At 43.8% G+C, this 18,217-nt stretch overlaps 1 protein-coding gene and 1 non-coding gene across 2 annotated transcripts in view; both read left to right on the top strand.

Moving 5' to 3' along the window:
- The window catches only part of CCBE1 (collagen and calcium binding EGF domains 1), a 175,658-nt gene that overhangs the window by 133,470 nt on the left and 23,971 nt on the right, over positions 1-18,217 (top strand). Inside the window, 2 exon segments of the mRNA XM_032470346.1 lie at positions 15,384-15,436; positions 17,831-17,965. Of these exon segments, the coding sequence (XP_032326237.1) occupies positions 15,384-15,436; positions 17,831-17,965 (188 nt within the window).
- TRNAA-GGC lies at positions 2,017-2,088 on the top strand. The gene has a single exon. It is a non-coding gene; the product is annotated as a tRNA-Ala (tRNA).

Below are 18,217 nucleotides of genomic sequence, written 5' to 3'. Positions count from 1 at the left end.
CATGTGTCACTTAATCGCATAGCACTATTTACTCTTTATCTCACATGCCATACTTGGGGGAGGGAAGAAAAACTCTGCTCTCCAACTTCTGAGAGCTACTTGGCTTTAGGTTACATCAGGAGACCAGATGAGAAAGCATTTCAAAGATCTGGATGAGGGGAGTCAGTTACTCATATAATAGCGGGGAGGGGTCCGCTGCAGGGAGGGGTCCTCTGTGTGAGGCAGCAATGCCTCTGTGTAGCAGTTTTATCCTTTCTCTCTAGTGGAACCCACAGAGGGATTCCTTTTGGCTGAGAATGGGAGCCAGACCCCAGGAAAAGCCAAGCAGGAGACAGAGAGCACGGGGCATTGCCAGTGAATTCCACTCTCACATTGCCAGGGACACTAGAACTTCTGTGCTGTTTAAAGAAAGCTCACGTTCCTGAACCACGTTTTCTCAGTTCTCAGCTTACTTTGCTCTGCCTGGTACAGCTGGTTTCTCATTGTTTAAACTCAAGCTCTGGCTGTCTCTCAAGGTTACCAGTGAATTATTCACTAATGCCTAAAACACTTGGACATTCAGCTGTTATTGACAGAATCCAGTTCTCAGTGTGATAAGGGCTGTGTCTACAGGCTAATGAAGACATTTGTGTTTGAGTCATCCAGGAGTGACCTCTGTCCATGACACAGAAATGTGTGCTTTTGATAAGCAATCATGGAAACCCTACCTGGGGTTAACCCCCAAATCAAAAGCCTTTTATACTATTACTTTAAGAAATCAGATCTTTCATATGTTACCGTAACAGCTCAGAAAGAACAGATCTTCAGTTACAAGGAGCAGAAATGCCATTTGAATCTCAGGGATAAGGGGAGTTGTTGTGAGGGTGCCGGGCTGGCCCTCGTCTCCCTCCTGAAGTCTCTGCTTCTCGCAGGAGACTGGCCAGCGCCCAGTTTCCTCCTACCACTTGGGTTTCAGCTCGCGGTCTCCCCAAATCTTTCTCAACTGGCAGAGCCTCAGCTATGCTGCCATGGTGAACCAGCCTGCATGCTGGGGGTTGGTTAGTGGAGAGCCCTGGGCGGGACTGTGTAACTGGTCCAGCTCACTGTTTTGTCCTGGGAGAGGTGCGGCTGGATTGGCTGCCCACGGTTCAGGTGGCCCTTCCCAGGCTTCTCAACTTAGATGGGCAAAAACATTACCTCTTGGTGCAGAGTTAGGACCATCCAGAGGCAAGTGCTAGTGAAGAGCTTTTCCCTGGGAAGACGCTGTGGACAGCCAGGCGCAGTGACTGACATCCTTGGTTTCAGGTACCTGGATAATTCGAGGTTCTAGCTAATAAGGCACTGCGACTATGTAACAAAAACTGTCCCAGTGCCGTGTCCCTAAGGCCAAGATAACAAGACCTCTCCGTGCTTCCCCGGATGTCCTATCTCTGCCCTGAGTGGCCTTCTGTTTTCTTCCCTGTCGGGAAACAACTTAGTCACCCTGTGAGATCCAAATCCCACTCCACAAAGGATTTCCAGACCACCCCAGGCTGGGCCTGCTCCAGCTCTTGGTAATTCTGGGTGGACTGAGTGCCTTTGGACGTCTTGAGCATTTTATTATTTTCAAAGGTCCTGTTGTGGTTGAACGTTTCTTATGTCCTGTGTCCTTACACGAGTGATTATGCAAGTGATGGTATAAGCTCTTTTTACCTTATGATTCTTTATATTTCCCAGGGTGTCTATCAGTGACTTCCCAGGCTCAGCATTCAATTATTTGTTGATTCAGTGTGAGCTAACGTACTGTTTGATCTTCAGGCATTCCAGTATTTTCATAGTGCTTCATCATAACTTAAAAATACTCGTTTAATATATACTTTAACCCCCTGCATTGAAGGAAGGCAGAGGAGAGTAACAACAGTAGTAACCACTCCTGCTGTTACCATCAGTCCTGCTGTCACGATCAGTGTCCCTTTACTGGCCATTTCCTACGTGACAGCTACCATACCAAGTGCTTCATCCATCTCATTTAATGTTCAAAGTAACCCTAATATTGGGGAGGGTGTAGCTCAGTGGTAGAGCATGTGCTTGGCATGCACGAGGTCCTGGGTTCAATCCCCAGCACCTCCATTAAATAAACAAACAAACAAACCTAATTACCTTCCCCCACCAAAAAAAACCTCTAACAAAGTATACATTGGTATTGCATTTTTTAGAAGAAGAAACTGAAATGTAAGTTTATATATAACTTACATCAGTTCATGAAATGAGGAAGTGGTGGAATTGGGTTTCAAACTCAGTTCTGCCTCACTTTAAAACAGTTGCCCGTATCATGATACCATGCAGCATTTCCTTAAAAAAAAAAAAAAATCTAACATTAATGTTCCGGGACAGCTTAGTGGACAGGGGTGACCCAGTTGCCAAGCATCCCCTGGATTCTGGTTCCAGCAGTGCCACTGAGCAGTCCAGGGCAGCTTGCCTTTCTGAGTCTTCCAGTCCTGATCACAAACAGCAGAGCATGTGTTATTTACTCCACATAAAGTGGAATATTTTTGGCCCCTGGAGGCCATCGATTAGTCATTATTTCATGCAAGTAACATACGTCTTACTGTCTGTCAAGTACTGCGGTTACCCACGTCTTTCTGTTCAGGTACTCCCTGCCAGCCCCTAAGTCCTTCTACACCTTGTAATACAGAAAAGGAGGAAGGAAGGAAGAATGAGAGCCTACAGGAGGCTAAGAAAAAACAAAACAAAAGAAAGACAAAGATAAAGCCATAACTCTTACACTTGTCAGTTGCATCTTAGGTTCTTTCCAAGGAAAGGACTCTGGCCAAGTTCAGTTCAGCCAAAATGTGTTGAGTATCTGTGGTCTTTCAGATACTGAACTAGGGGCTCAGGGTAACGAAGACCCAGTTCCTGCCCGGGAGGAGTTCAGGCTCAGGCAGTTAGAGGAGACAGGTTGTGTTGTGTATGACGGTAGAGGCACACATATCCTCCCATGACCCATAGGATAGTCTCAGAGCTGCCTGTATCCTAGAGCCCAGAACTACCCCCTTGTTGTTCGGAATCAGACTTATTCCTCTAAGGCACTACCTCTTAAAATTTGCCCCCCAAAAAGGAAAAAAATAATAAGAAATGACAGACTCTGTAATAGACCCAACATGGAGATGTGGGCAGCCTCTCCCTTCTGATTAAATGATGCTTCAGATATCAAGAAGCTTATGTTTTTAAAAATGGGTATACTTTTCACCAGGGACGTTCATTCCTGCACCTTAGAAATCCTCACTGGGTTTAGTCATGCACTGACACTCACATAAGTGGGGACTCCGGAGAACCACCACTTGAAGCGAACCTGTCTAGCCAGCTGTGAGCTGTGACAGCCAGGGCTGCCGCACTGCCCACTGTGGCTCTCGGGCTGACTTTAAAAACCTACCACACCCACCATGTCTGAGAGTCCACCAGAAGTCTCTGTCCTCTCCTGTGTGTTTGCAAAACATTTCAAGGTATCTGCTCACTCTTACCAATGTCTGGAATGACCAGGGGCCGATTTCTTGAAACACATCCTTCTAATTCTTGGCTTTGTTTTTCATGGGGATTAAGGGTGTGCCTTTGTGACCCATATTTCTTTTTCTCTGGAAAAATACTCTTAGTGGAATATTTCATACTGTCATTAATAGTTTTGCATAAAATGAGTAATTCCTTAGAGCCAAGAAATTTTTAAAAATCAACTTCAATGAAGTTGAATGCACCAATTTTAAATCTACAGTTCAATGAGTTTTGACAAAGTATACACCCATGTGACCACAATGAAGATACAGACATCGTCATCACCCCGAGAGCTAGGGGAGACCTTAAAGATCACCCTAGTCCAAAGCCCTTTCTCCCCGGGGTAGGATGGGGACACCCAAAGTGGGACAATGATTTGTTCAAGTTCATAACCTAGTTTGTTGATTTCTTCGATATCCCTTCTCTTTTTTCTCTCTGGCTTCCTTACTCAGCCCAGTTCTTCCAGGATATCTCCCCAGATCACGTCCTGGGCACATGCCTTCCCTGAGTCTTTTTATCTCATACTCAGTTTCACCTGTCCCTCCAAAGACCTCCACTCTTACCTCGCTGTCTGAGGCCTCAGACATCCTGAACAATTATGTCCTAACTGAATACAGTTAATACTTTCTAGTCTTCCCAAAATGTACTACGAAAATCTTTGGTGTGTAGCTTCTTTCTGATTTAACCTGCATTGGTTAATGGTGACCTCACCCTCCAGGCAGCTACACTAAAATCAATCTCTAGTCTTGGACTTGTCAGTTTTTCTTATTCCCAACATCCAGTGTATTAGGAAATCCTATAGATTCTGCCTCCAACATTAAAAAAAAAAAATCTGTTTTCATTTTCCAATTCCCACTGCCCTGTTTAGACCCTCTTAATCTCTCGCCTGAAATACTTCAGTAGCCTTCTTAACTACTCCGTCTACAGTCTTGTCTTTCCGATCTCTTGGCTGGGCCTAGACGGTGGCTCTCTGACCTCAAATTAAATAAGGTTCAGTCTGGGGAGGCATCTCCTAAAGGTTGTCTGAGGATATCCTGAACCTCAGACAGGGAGCTTTTCCCCCCAGGGAAGCTGAGATTGCAGGATGGAGAAACTGAATTTGGGGCCACACTAGAGAAGCAAGACTGGAAGGTCGTGACGAGGGGTGGGGACCCCCTTAATATGGGGCCTCATACATCCTTCAGAGGCAGAGGCCACTCCAATGGGCCACACACTTCTGCAGCCCCTGAAATTGAGTTAATACTCTTCCCTCTGTCCTGAGAGAACACATATTACTTGTGTTATGATGCTTTTTTTTCTTTGAAATATACTTGATTTCCAACGTTTAGTTTCAGGTATACAATATAGTGATTCAGTTATAGATACATACATTCTTGTTCAGATTCTTTCCCATTATAGCTTATTACAAGATATCAAATATAGTTCCCTGTGCTGAACAGTAGGTCCTTGTTGTTTATCTCTTTTCTATCTAGTAATGTGTATCTGTTAATCCCAAACTCCTAATTTGTTCCTCCCTCCCTCTGTGTTATGCATTTAATGCTCTGTCTTGTGTTACGTGGAATCATGTGTTTGTGTCTGTGTGTTTCTTCCACATTAATTGTCTTCAAGGACCAAATTCAAATCTTCATCATCTCCACATCTTCTGTAACACCCAGCTCAGAGAAGAGGTGGCCCCTGGAGTCCTGCAGTCTGGGTTCGTGTCCAGCTCAGCTACTAATTTGAACAAGTCACTTAAGCTTTCTGTGCTTCACTTTTCCCATCTGTTAAAAAAAAAAAAAAAGGTGGTTGTGAGAATGAAATAATCTATGAAAAATGCTTAACTTGGTGTGTAATAAGCTCTCAATTAAGTGTTGGTTGAATTAAGTCAAACTGAATGCTTCCAGTTCTTCACTAATTTGAAATTTTTAGTGTGACTTGGACCATTATTTATGTAGTTTGGTATCTAAAACAAATAGAAGCTTCCTGCTCTCATCTGTAAATGATTTGGAGGTAGCAGTCCCACTTTGGGTGTGGTATGAATTTCTCCCTCCAGTGACTTAGACCTGAAGTGGTCAGTTGTACTTGGTTTTCCTTAAAGGTTTTATGCATGTGAGGAATGGGATATGTCACAGCATGATTAATTAACCTGAGAGAGAGGATCTCAGATCCGGTCCCCTCTGTCTTTCAAAGTCATTATGAAGTCAAGTCTCTAAGACTTCCTCACTGAATTCCCAAGTGACTGACCCTGGGAAGAAATCTGAATCAGCAAATTGTGTTTACATGTTCCTGTACTGAGTTCTCTCTGGAAATGCCTCATTCACATGGTCAAGGGCAAGAAAGGGGACCGAGTGCCAAGGAAACTCTGCCCACTGTGTGGAAAGTAGGATCGTCGTCGCCCCGTCAAAGCAGAGAGTTCTTGAGCTTTGAGTGATTTACAGGGACATTTATATTTATGTTTTGAGGGTCAGCATTTCACAAGGCTCGAGGACTCCAGGCACAGTCGTTGCAGGAGCAGAGTGACAGGCTGCGTCTTCTCCGGGTGCCTTGTGGCTCACTAACCTTGCATCTCAGTAGCCTTCCTCCCAAGGCTTTATTTCCATCAGTCATTTTAGCCTTGGAGGGAATGGGTGTTAGGCTCCTGTAACTGAAACCAGAAATAGTGGCTTAAACAAGATGGAAGTTTGTTCCTCTTGCACAAAACTGTTCGGGCATCCTTAGTTCATATGGTGGGTGGACAGCACCACGCGCTCACCTCACTGTATGTTGATCCACCTGTTGCCGAGGTGTTATCTCGCTGTCCAAGACGGCTCACCACCATGGTCACGCTCCCACTTGTGGGGTGTGCGGGGTGGGGGTGCGCCCCTTCCACTTACGGGTGGCACCTGAGAGCTACACACACCATGGCTACTCACATCCCGTCGTCCAGGCTCACTCACAAGGCCGTACCTGGGGGATGAGAGGCTGGGAAACGGCCCCTTTATTATGGGCGGCTACGTGCTCAGCTATAATTTGAATTTTTGTAACAATAGAAAAAAGAGAGTAGATGGGGAGGAACAGCTAGCTGTCTCTGCCTCAGCAATGATTTTCTGAAAATGCAGCTGTCGTGGGTAATTTGGGGCATTTGCTAGAGAAAAAAACAGAAGACAACTTTGAAAACCAGGTTGTTAGTTATTTGCCTTTGAGATCTGGCTCCATCCGGGATGCTGTTCTGTTCCACCTTGGCAGTGGGAGGTTAATATTTTCTATTAGTTTTAAAATATAATGGTTCCTCACCTCAAAAGTAATATCTGATAATTACAGAAAATGTAGAAAATACCAGCAGGCAAAATGAAGGTAGTGAGGATACCCGGAAGCCTGCAGTTTAGTGTCACGAACAGAGAGGTGAGAGCTGAACCCCCGAGGCTGGATCCACTCTTTGAAAAAGAGAAGGATGTGTTTCCGTTCTGTTAAATTCATTCAGAAATAAGGTTGATATTTTATAATAAATTATGGAGTATAATAAATGGAGTATAATCTGTTAAAAATATTGGATCACTATGTTATACATAATGTAACATTGTTAATCAACTGTACTTCTATAAATGAGTAAATATGGAGGAGTGAGGAAACTATGGCTGAGCTGCAGGGAAAGCCTAGAGTGGGCGGAGCCATCGGGAAACTTCCGGGACAGCCTTGGTAACCACGAGGACGACTTGTATTGCTCCATTTATCATGAGTATTGCAATGCCCAAAGATAGGTTTTCTCGATGAATGCCACCGTAACATATTACTGATAACCATTCAGGTGCTCCTAGAACGCTTTTAGAGAGTTAAGAATAGAACAAAAATAAATTAATGACCCGGGCTTTGGGTCTTACCATGTCACTGCATATGGTGAACCACGTGACTGCAAGAAACAATCTCTGCTTTCCATGCTCTGTCCATGGGCAGTGACCCACAGACTAGGACAAGATGCACAGCTATCAGTGTCTCTGAAAATTAGCAGCCATGAGAGTAAATGTGACCAGACAGGCATTGGTTTAAATGTGTCCCACAAATGGGTAAAATCGTTCCATTAAAATCCTGTCTAAGGCAAACGTCTATTAAACCAGTTATTTGAGGTTAAAAAAAGGAAGAACGAACATACTATTAAATAATACACTAAATCCCTAAAGCAGTTCCTTAATAAGTACTGTATATTGGTTCCAGGTGACTTGGTCAAAAGCAGTTGAGTTGAAGCCTGGTCGCTTCAGTTTATCCATAATATAATAAACTCGGTTTCTGGGTTAAGCGAGTCATGCCTGGTGCTTATATGCTTAAGCAGTCTCGTGAACATGACTCCTTAACCAATTTTCAAAACCACAAGTTTCTGAAACTACTGTGAAGTCTGACATTAGAAATGTACCAAACCATCCTAAAAATCCCTAAAGACTCCTTTCTTTTATTGTTTTATTTTCTCTTATTACAAAATCAATACCAGCTCATTAGAGAAAAATCAGAAAACACAAAAAAAGAACGTGAGGGGCCTGTTTTATCTCACCCACATGAAAAGAACCATGAACACCCAACCTAAGCTTTATTTCGTTTTATTTTGATTTTTACAAAGATTAATACCAAACTCCTTTTTCCCATTTATCACAGTATTTTCTTATGTTTCAGAAGTGATCAACTTCTCATTTAAATTAGGGGAAAGGCAGCCAGCAAACAAGACAACGAGGGTAAAAGAGGTAGAAAAGTTATTTGAGGAGGCAAAGAAGGAGGGAAAAAATGTGTGAGAAGGGAGCTGGGGGTGTCTAGCGTCGGCATAGTTGCAAAGAAGAGGTTAACCAATCTCAGGTTCTTATCTCTAAAATCTTCCTGGACTCCAGGCAGCCCTCTGCTGAGATCCTTGACCCTGTGAGTCTGAGGAACACTGATGTGCCAGGGAGATGGGGAGGCGCTGGCAGGAGCATCACGTGAAGGTGACTGCACGTGTTCTCAGCCCCGTCTTGTCCCCACGTAACCATGTACTCCCTCCTCTGCGACTCTCCAGGGTCCTTGAAGATGGCCATCAGAGCAGAGACACAGCGGGAAAACCACACTTCTTTCTGTATTTTCTGTTGGACTTAATGTATGCCAGCCCTATCCTAAGCTCTATATGCATCTTAACTCATTGACTCCTCCCACCATGCCAGTGAAGTGGGTACCACACCAGTGAGGTGGGTACCATTACTCTCCCATAAGGAAATCAAGTTAGAGTGACTTTTAAGTCGCTTGGCTAAGGCCCCACAGCTGGAAAGCATCAGAGCCTAGATTCAAGCCTGGGAGGTACATCTCTGAGGCAAGGGTCCTAACCACCAGCTATTCTGCCTTTGGAGCAGGTGCATGATGAATGTTTGAATAAATTTTCACTTGCAGCATGCAGGGGGATACATACCTTTGGGTTGTTCCCTTAGCTCCATGTAAGAATAACCTTTTCATATACACTTTGAAATTTTTTTGTCTGTAATTCACACAGTTAAACCCAGATAATACCATGGCCATGTTAATGGTTAGAGGGATAACTTCAACAGTGTTTCTTCCTCATTGGATCTTTCTGTGTATGTTTGGGAAAGTAGCTATAACATAAAAATGGTTAAAATGGTAAATTTTAGGTGTGTAGTTCAGTAACATGAAGTACATTCACATTGTTGTGCAACAATCACCACCATGCAATCTCCAGAACTTTCCCATCTTTCCATACTGACACTTTCTACCCATCTGTAGCCTGTGTCGGAATTTTCTTCCTTTTCAAGGATGAAAAATATTCCATTGTGTAGCTATACCACATTGTGTTTATCCAGTCATCTGTCCATGGACATGTGGGTTGTTTATACCTTTAGCTATTGTGAAAGATGGTGCAATGATCAAATATCTATTTGTCTGTGTTCAGTTCTTTGGGGTACAGAAATGGAATTGCTAGATCATTGATTTTTTTTTGAGGAACCACTATACTGTTTTCCTCATTTGATTTTGACCACCAGTAATTGTGCACATAGGAGCAGGTTATACCTAACATACTCCATAGGATTCTCTTAATATTGTCCTTGAGACTGGGCAGTAACGGCTTATGTGTAGATGAATAAATCAGTTTGTTTTGGGTTGGTTTGTTAGCTTGCTGAAGCTGTCATAAACGTATTATTCTGTTTGCCTGGGAGAGTCACTTTCTGGTTAAAGGGCCGGAACCAAGCATGCCTAGATGAGAGGTGAGTCATTTTACTGGGTTCGGTTCTCAGGTCATCTGATGTAAAAGGAATTCTAGTAGCTCACACAGTCACGCAAAGCTCAGTAAAAGTGTTGGCAGGGGGAAAAGGTTTAAAGGAAGAGAGGAGAGCTTCCTCGCTCTGAGGAGCTTTACCAAAAAATCCAAGGTGGACTTTCTTCAAGCCTTTAATATTAGCCTCGAGGGATTCACGATCTGTGCTTTTTTTCCTGGCAAAAGTTCCTCTTGGACTCCCTTCTCGGGCATACCGCAGCGTGATTGGACTGGTCAGAATACACGATACAGATTGACTCTGTGCTTTGTCTTCGTTTCGGACTGACCGGTTGAAGATGCAAGGAAGCTACCGACCATTTGCCTTTAGAAGCCATCACTAGAAGGGCTTCATTGTCTTGAAATGAAATATTAAATTGAAAGGGTTTTTTAAAAAACATTTGGAAACTCTCTGTGCCTGGACAGGATTATCTACTCATGGGTAGGTTCTCCTTGGTCCTCTGACTTGGTGTCCCAGTCTTGAACTTCCTGGGTATAGTTTTCCAAAAGAACACGCCTTCTGCCTCTTGTCCATCAGGCTGACTTCTTGGGTTTCGGGTGGGAACGGGGAGTCGAGCTTCTCAGCAGACTTTCAAGTCATCTTGCTGTCTTCTGGCCTCCATTTTCCTCAGTATCTGTGGTCTCCAGTTTCTACAGCTTACTGAGGTCCTGCAGGGTGGGCTGGCTGGCTTCTCCATGGCAACCTCCGCTGGAGGCACTTAGGTTTGAAGTCACTCCACTCTGTGAAATCATTTCCCATCCATGGGCCACGTTCATATTCAGTTGACCCTTGAACAACATGCGTTTGAGCTGCACAGGTCCACTTAGTATGTGGATATTTTTTTCAGTAAATATTTATTGACATGACTGTATTCTTTGTACTACGCCAGTTCACATAAGAGACTTGAACTTGCGTGGATTTGGGTCTATGGGGGCTCCGGGAGCCGATCTCGGATGCTGAGGAAAGACTGTATTGTGGTGCAGAGTTAGATCTCCTAAACCCAAGGGATAAGAGCTTGCATTTTTATTTCTTTTTCTCCTCCCCATTTGGTGTTAACTTTTAAAAGAAGATAATGACAAAAATATTACTTTTCTGTCCTCTCGAAATCCAAAGTTTCTCTCCCTCCCTGCTTCCTCCCCTCCCTCCCCCTTCTCTTTTGTGTTTGGAAGAAGAGACAGCGTCTGCTGTGAAATAAGTGGAGGAAAGAAATGTCACGAGATGAAAGCATCCGGGAGGAGTTACTTTTGCTGTGTTCTTGCTGGGTTCCTAAAGCCGCAGCTTAGGACACTGGTCTGACCCCAAACCAGGCCCGGTGCTGAGTACCTCGATTTTATTATCTGTAATCCTCGTGATAATCCTCTAAAGCAAATAACATCATTCATGTTTTATCCACAAAGAATCACGCTCAGCAAGTTTTTAGAAATGAGCCCAAGGCCCATCCCGAGGGCAGAGCCAGAACTGTAAACCAGGTTTGCTTGACACCATCTAGCTTGGTACCAAGAACTCTAAAGACTCTAAGAAGTGCCGTTTTTCTCATGTTTTGAAAAATCTGGCCTATCTGGTGCATGTCCAGGCAGCTATGCACAGGAAGCCCCAGGTGCCTCTTAGGGGCATTTGCTGTTGCGTTGGAGCAGCTGCTGAGATGTTTCTTGCCTGCTAGCTCACTTGCCCTTCCAAGGTGCCTTCTTCTAGCCCTTGAATTCCGTAGGCAGTTGTTTTTTTAAAAAAAATTCTTTTGTAGGATCTGGTAACTCACAGCAGACAGCTGGATGCTGATCTCTCCCTTATCTTCATTCTCCCAATGGAGTTGTTCCTTCCAAAGCTTTGACACACACTTGGTTGGTGGGATATATTTCTGGCTGCACTATTTTTATTTATGATTTTTTTATGCGTGTTAATACTCAGGGGCACCCAGGGGAAACCTCCGCAGACTTTCCTGATTACCAGATGTCGCCCTTTCAGTGTAGCAACCATCTCATCACCACTTCCCCTTGCCAAGAAATGAGAACAGCCTTTGCACTTGGAAAACCCAAGCTAGGACACGTGAAGCATATTAAGAAGGACCTCCTCCCCTGAATCTGCATGAGCTTTTCCCATCTTAGTTTGTTTTTCTAAAAGATAAAAACTACACAGCCATGTTTGTAGTTAGATCTAATAAGTGTCCAGGCTTGCCTAACAAGGAGATTTCACTTTGGCTCCACTTCGTTATATGTGAATTATGTTGTAAGTAATCTTTGAAAGTGCATAACATGTCCAGCCAGTGTTTGTTTTTTTATGCTTTGGAATATTTCACTGTTTATTTTAAGTGGTGGTTTATGACTGATGAGTGTTTAACGTGCAGAATAATGCTGTATTCCCAGGCGCTCTGGGGAAGCGGGAGGGTACAGTGGCATCTCAGACCTCCTTCCCTCAAGCGGAAGATGGTGTTAGTGATGCAGCTGAGAAAAAACAGCTAAGGGGAAGTTAATTCTTAGCTAAGCAGGTATTTAAATGAAGCATGTCCATCCTGAAGCTCAGATTTTCCGTAGCCTTTTGAAAGCACATCAAATCACCCATTATCATTTAATTTCACAGAAAGGCAAGTGACAGGTGACTTCTAGCTCCACTGTGTGGAAGGCCCCAAGCCCTTGAAATGCTCAAAAAGGTCAGAGTGCCCAAGTTTAATGTCTTAGACGTTGAGAGAGAGATTATAAGGATTTTACCATTTGCATGAACTTTAAAATGCCACAGAACACCTCAGAGGCTGTACCTTAGATGTGTCATTTAAGTAGGAACAAATAGAACCATATGTTTAAATGTGGTGTTATATTGAGATGTGAGTATCAAAAACACATGTTTTCCCCTCCATCCAGCTTTCTCATGAATCACTGGAGGTTTAGATCATATAGCGCACTGTTCTTCCTCTTAGAGTTTTTTGTAGGCACAGCCTCAAGTCTTTAACAGTAAGTAATAACCGTGAAATTTCAATGAGCACTCTGTTAAGCCAACTTTCTTTTTTGGTTGTTAGAAACTTGGACTTTCTTAAGCCGTGGGAAACTAGGCAGAGTTTATTTCATAAAATGTAAAGGTAGGTCTTCTATCTCTATTACTGCTGCTACTTCTAATAATATAAATACACCCCTTGGGCTTCTCTTGTCATGTAAAATTATAATTGAATTGGAGATATTGGGAAATTATGTCTAGTGGGAAGACTCTGGACATGGCCACAGATTGTTCATATCAGTAAATTACATATACACATATATTTTCTTTTAATGTAAAAATAGGTGGATAAAAGATTCAAAATGATTTATATCGAGTGGAAAAGTACAAGTAGGCAAATGTATCCTTTGCCGGGGGGGACTTAGCTGTTTCACTTACGTCTGCTTTGGGAATATTCCAAATGCCACTGTTTGTATAATGGAAGCCCACTTATTTTGCTTTTGAAATAGGATTATCTACCGCATCTGGGCCACACAGGAGACGCTGCAGGGAGGAACGAGGCGCGGTGGTATTGCAGAACACAACTGGGCATCAGAAGTGTTCTGATGTTTACAAGTTGTGTAAAATATTTAATGAAAATATTATAAAATTTCAAAGTTTGGGGAAGAGATTGCTTACATTTCTCCTATAAGTGGTAATTCACCTAGCAGACCAGTTCACAAATATGGAATTGACCAATAATACAGTTAGATTATACTAACTTGCAAAAGTAGAAAATAACTGTTAAATTAATTTTTACTAAGATGTGATAGGAAAAATGCATTTAGTTGTGTCAGATTCTTCTTAAAGAGACAGAAGTCCTTGTCTAACCTCGGTGAAGGTTCTAACATTTGACAAAAGTGGGGACTTGCTTTAGGACACAGATAATGCCTGATTTTCCAAATCAGTGGTTTGTGCCTCTGATTCATACGTACAAATGATGTGTTAACACTGGGGGCATGATAGGTTGCGGGTGATATGCAATTCCTAGCTGGTAGATAGTACTTAACTTACTCTTTCTATTCCACCTAGAAATCATATCCACATGCAAATGAGTCAGAATGACACTGCAATGGGAATAACCATAATCTGATTTCTTTTACAGTTACAAAGAAAAAGGTTTTTTTAATGGTAGTTTAACCATTGTAGTCAACTCAAAATATCTTGGGGTATGTTCTTGAGATTTGCAGATTCACAGGACCATGGTTAATTCTTAGCCTCTGAACTAACAGACACTGATGATGGAAGTGGGAAGGTTACTTAGAAGCCAGCTGGGACAGAGGGAAGAGAAAAATGACGGAGGCTGGGCAGATGGAGAACTGAGATTACCTACTTTTTCATTCATTACAAGTATATTTTCCTTTGTATCATTCAACATAGTTATAACAGCTGCTTGAAAGTTTGTCTGATAATTCCAGCCTCGGGGTTATCTCAGAGGTGGCACCGTTGGTTGTCTTCTCCCTTGAGAGTGGGTCACATTTATACGTGTTATGTTGAGGAGATGCTGGATCCTGGTATATTCATCCAAAGACTGTTGATGTTTTTTCTTTTAGCAGACTGCTAGCTTGATTAGACAAGAGGTGAAAACTGCCCTGTAGGAGTGGCAGCGCAAGTCTTCATTCAATCTCTTTTGTCTTTAGCTGAGACATTTTGGGTCTGCTCTTAGCACACAGGGGTTACCAGAGACTTGGGCAGAGATGATGCACAGAAGTGGGTCGTCTTCTCTCATACTCTGCTTCCTGGATTCCTCTTCAGTTTCTCGTGGCTCTGGATGCCAAGGCTTTGTCCTCTGTGTGATCAGGTCAGGAAATACTGCAGATTTTCCCTCAGACTTTTAGTTTCCACATGGCAACTGTGATCTGCTCTCCGGATAAAGCCCTCAAAAGCTGGAAATTTACCCTCTGTTGGTCCCTCGTTGAAAATTTCAACTCTCCTCCTAAATCTGTCTGCTTTTATTTACTCTCCAGAATCATGAGGTACTTGTTTGCTTCCATTCTGTCCAATTTATACTCATTATCTGCAGAGGGGCTGGTCTGTCAGGAGGTCTCAACTCTATACCAGAGATGTGATCTTTCCAGTGGAGATCAGCATTTTGAACTGATTGCACCATTTCTTGGGCAGAGACATAAGTCTGGGATGTTTATGTTAGGAGTTGCCTGTTAGCTGCTTTTAAAATTCAATTAATTTAGGTATATTTAGGTACCTTATGTGGTACAGGTATTTAAAAAAAAAAGAGACGCTTGAATGAGAGTTGGAATGCCTGGGTCCCAGTCCCAGGTTTGATAATAATTAGCTTCCTAATTATTATAATTATAAATCATTTACTAATCATACTAATATTATTATAATTAGCAAGTCATTTAAACCTTTAGCCTGTAGGTTGAGGGGCCTGGCCAGCTTCAAAGGTCCTTTTCATACTTAAATCTTGTAAGTCTCTAATCATCTAATAAAAATGTCTTGGAGTCTCAGAGTTAATTCACTTCACAGGACTCAAAGGGTCAATGCCATCTGTTAGGTGGGGGAAAGTGGTCGTGTTATACTGGGATTTTTCCTTATCTCAGATTCCCTTGTGAACACTCCATCCTGACTTCCCTTCATGCCTTAGTTCTTCCTGGGCACAAGTTATCTCATTCAAAGCCAGTAACTGAAACACATCACATCTAAAATGCGCTTTTGTTTGTCTCTTAGGAAGAAGTGCTGCAAAGGATATAAGTTTGTCCTTGGACAGTGCATCCCAGAAGGTATGTAACACAGATGATTGTATCTTCTCGCCTGATTTGTGACTAATTACTAGAGGTCTATAAAGTTCAGATGTTCGCAGAACGCACGTGGTATCTGTGCATGGGTGTGTAATTTCTCTTTTTTTTGGCATTAAATTCTTCTAATGCCAATTTGATTACACATGGCGGTCCCAGGCTGGGCAGAGGTGAGGAGGCAACATGAAAGTTTACTTCACTGTCAGCCACGAAGCCAGGTCTCTCTAGAGGACCTGGAGCCCAGCCAAGCTAATTACCTTGCATTATCTCCTGGACAACCATTTCTTCATCAGTCAGAAGTAAATGAATCCTGGCTTACTGCTCTCTTTGCAAAGGACAGAAGAGTTTGTTAAACCATGGCTGTCGACTCTGAGAAAGCGAATTTAGGAAAAAAGTTGGTTAGAAAATTACTCCGCTTAGGGTGGCTTATGTGGGTCTCTCCCAGACAGAATTTCTCACCGCCAGCCAACTCTGTGAGAGCTTGTTGGGGGGAAAAAACCCACAAAGTTCAAAATAATGATGTTCTTTTATAAGCCAGCTTTTCTCAGTTACCAGCTGAATCCTTGATATTTCAATTTAGCAGATACTGAAAGGAAATTAAGTTTAGGCCCATCCGTTTTAGATCCCAGTTAAAGACCTTGCCCAGCCTGATGAAAAACACATTACATAGATACCACATACTAGTTTCTTTAGATGCTACGTACAGTGGTTTCAAACATCTAGGCCTGAAACCAGGCTCCCTCCCCCTGAGTGAGATATCAGCGCCTAGGATTAATGTAACTTAGAGCTGAGTGTTTCCAGGAAAAGTGGTCCCAAGTGTTGGAAGCTGCTTTGCCGTGACTAACTCTGTTCTGTGGCTTTTCACTAGAACGCTTTTTACAGTTGATTTGTTTTCCTCGTGGGAAAAAGTCAGTGCGTGTTTGTGTTTATGGCTAAAGATATCTTTAATCAGAAAGGGTTCTGTTACCCAAGAAGGCAAAATATACATGTAGGATTTCAGAAAAGGTGATGTGTTAGTCACGATTCTCCAGAGAAACAGATTTATTTTAAGAAAGTGGCTCACAAGACCGTAGAGGCAGGCAAAATGGAAGGCTGAATCGAGTTGCTAACCTTGCTTCCTCCAGAAACCCACAGAGTGGGTGGGGAAAAAGGTGTGTTGGAGGGCAGGGGGACGGGTCACAAAAGGCAAGTAAATCCAGAAGAACAGAGAAAAAGCACAGCTGGCCGAGCAGGGCAGCCCACAGCCAGTCACGGCCGAGACCTTGCCCTTGAGCAAAAAGAGTGCAGAGCTGCTGTCTAGAGGTGATGTGTAGCTGAAGAAAGACGCTTGAGCAGGGACCACACAGGCGAAGCAGGCCTGGGGTCCCATCTGTGGGGAGGAGAATTTAGCAAGGGCCGCCTTCCAGGTCGTCATGAGATTGGCGTGGTCCTTGTCTCGCTGACCCCACCCACATCGGGGGCTGACAGCCCACTCATTCCACCTTCATATGTGGCAGAGTGAGTGAGGTCAGGCTCTCTCCATGTCCAAGGATAGTTTATCTGTCAGCACCTGGGGAAGATAGTGCCGTGATGAATGAGATGCTGGATCTAGTCTGGAAGTCAGCGTTCAGCCCGAGCTTCTGACTTACGGCCAGAGCCCCTTCAGAGACTCATTACATATCAATTTGTTTGTAAGGGCTGGGAAAAGAGGAGATGCCCTGGTTCTTGACGAACAGTCAAGCACCCACTCCAATTTGCATAGGCTCAAGGCTGGAACAAGATGTCTAGCCATTCAACCTTACCTAACCGCTTCTCAGCATGCAGAATCAACACCCCAACCCCAACCCCCACCCGTCTGCACGCCCACAACACACAGACATCAGCCTCTCTTCACACTCCTCCCAACCTGCCTGACTTCCAGCCTCCATGCCCCACTCCAGAACCCCTGCTCTCATGTTATGATGCCAGCGCCCATCACAAGGGCTGGCTGTTCTTTGGTATTCAGCGGGAAGGAATTCCCTGTCTCTGCAGCAACTGGTAGTAAAAAGAGGAAACAGTTCCCCTGGTGATGCTGCCACAGAGTCTGGCTGTCAAAAGCATCTTTGCTCTCTGGATGAGTGAAAAGACCAAAGTTTGATGAGGGAACCAAGGTGGGGAAAATTACAAGTGATATTTGCTTTTAACCATTGAGATGCTCAGCTCAGCACTGTCACTCATCTTACCACTCCAGGAAGACGCCCCGTGCCCTGAAGACTTGATCGCCTCTAAACATAGCTGGTCACACCACAGTTCCCCTTCAGCAGAGTGCAGCCCAGAAAGTCTGTTCCCTCCCGGGGCTGGGTGACCCCTGCCCCCATCTAGTGACTGTGTTTGCTATGAGCTCACACTTTTCTTTTACAGATTATGACGTGTGTGCCGAGGCTCCGTGCGAACAGCAGTGCACGGATAACTTCGGCCGAGTGCTGTGCACGTGTTACCCGGGGTACCGCTATGACCGGGAGAGGCACCGGAAGCGGGAGAAGCCGTACTGCCTGGGTGCGTAGGCGAGGCGCCTTACTTCCCAGCTCCTGAGGAGGGAGCCACATTCTGATGCTTCTGTTGAACGTTCTTCCTCAGGGGAACCAGCTCTCAGGAGCCACTTTGGTCTTTGATTCTTCCCTTTCCGTCCTGATACTTGTTGGATGGAGCTGGGTCGGTATTACCCTAAGGATCGCTACCTTTCACCATGACTATTTTAAAAACGACGGCCAAGGGATTCTTCAGGGCGTGGGTACCAGTCCGATAGGT

Source organism: Camelus ferus, chromosome 30 (genome assembly GCF_009834535.1).
Source record: "Camelus ferus isolate YT-003-E chromosome 30, BCGSAC_Cfer_1.0, whole genome shotgun sequence".
Classification (NCBI taxonomy): domain Eukaryota; kingdom Metazoa; phylum Chordata; class Mammalia; order Artiodactyla; family Camelidae; genus Camelus; species Camelus ferus.
This window is presented reverse-complemented; position numbering and strand designations above follow the sequence as displayed.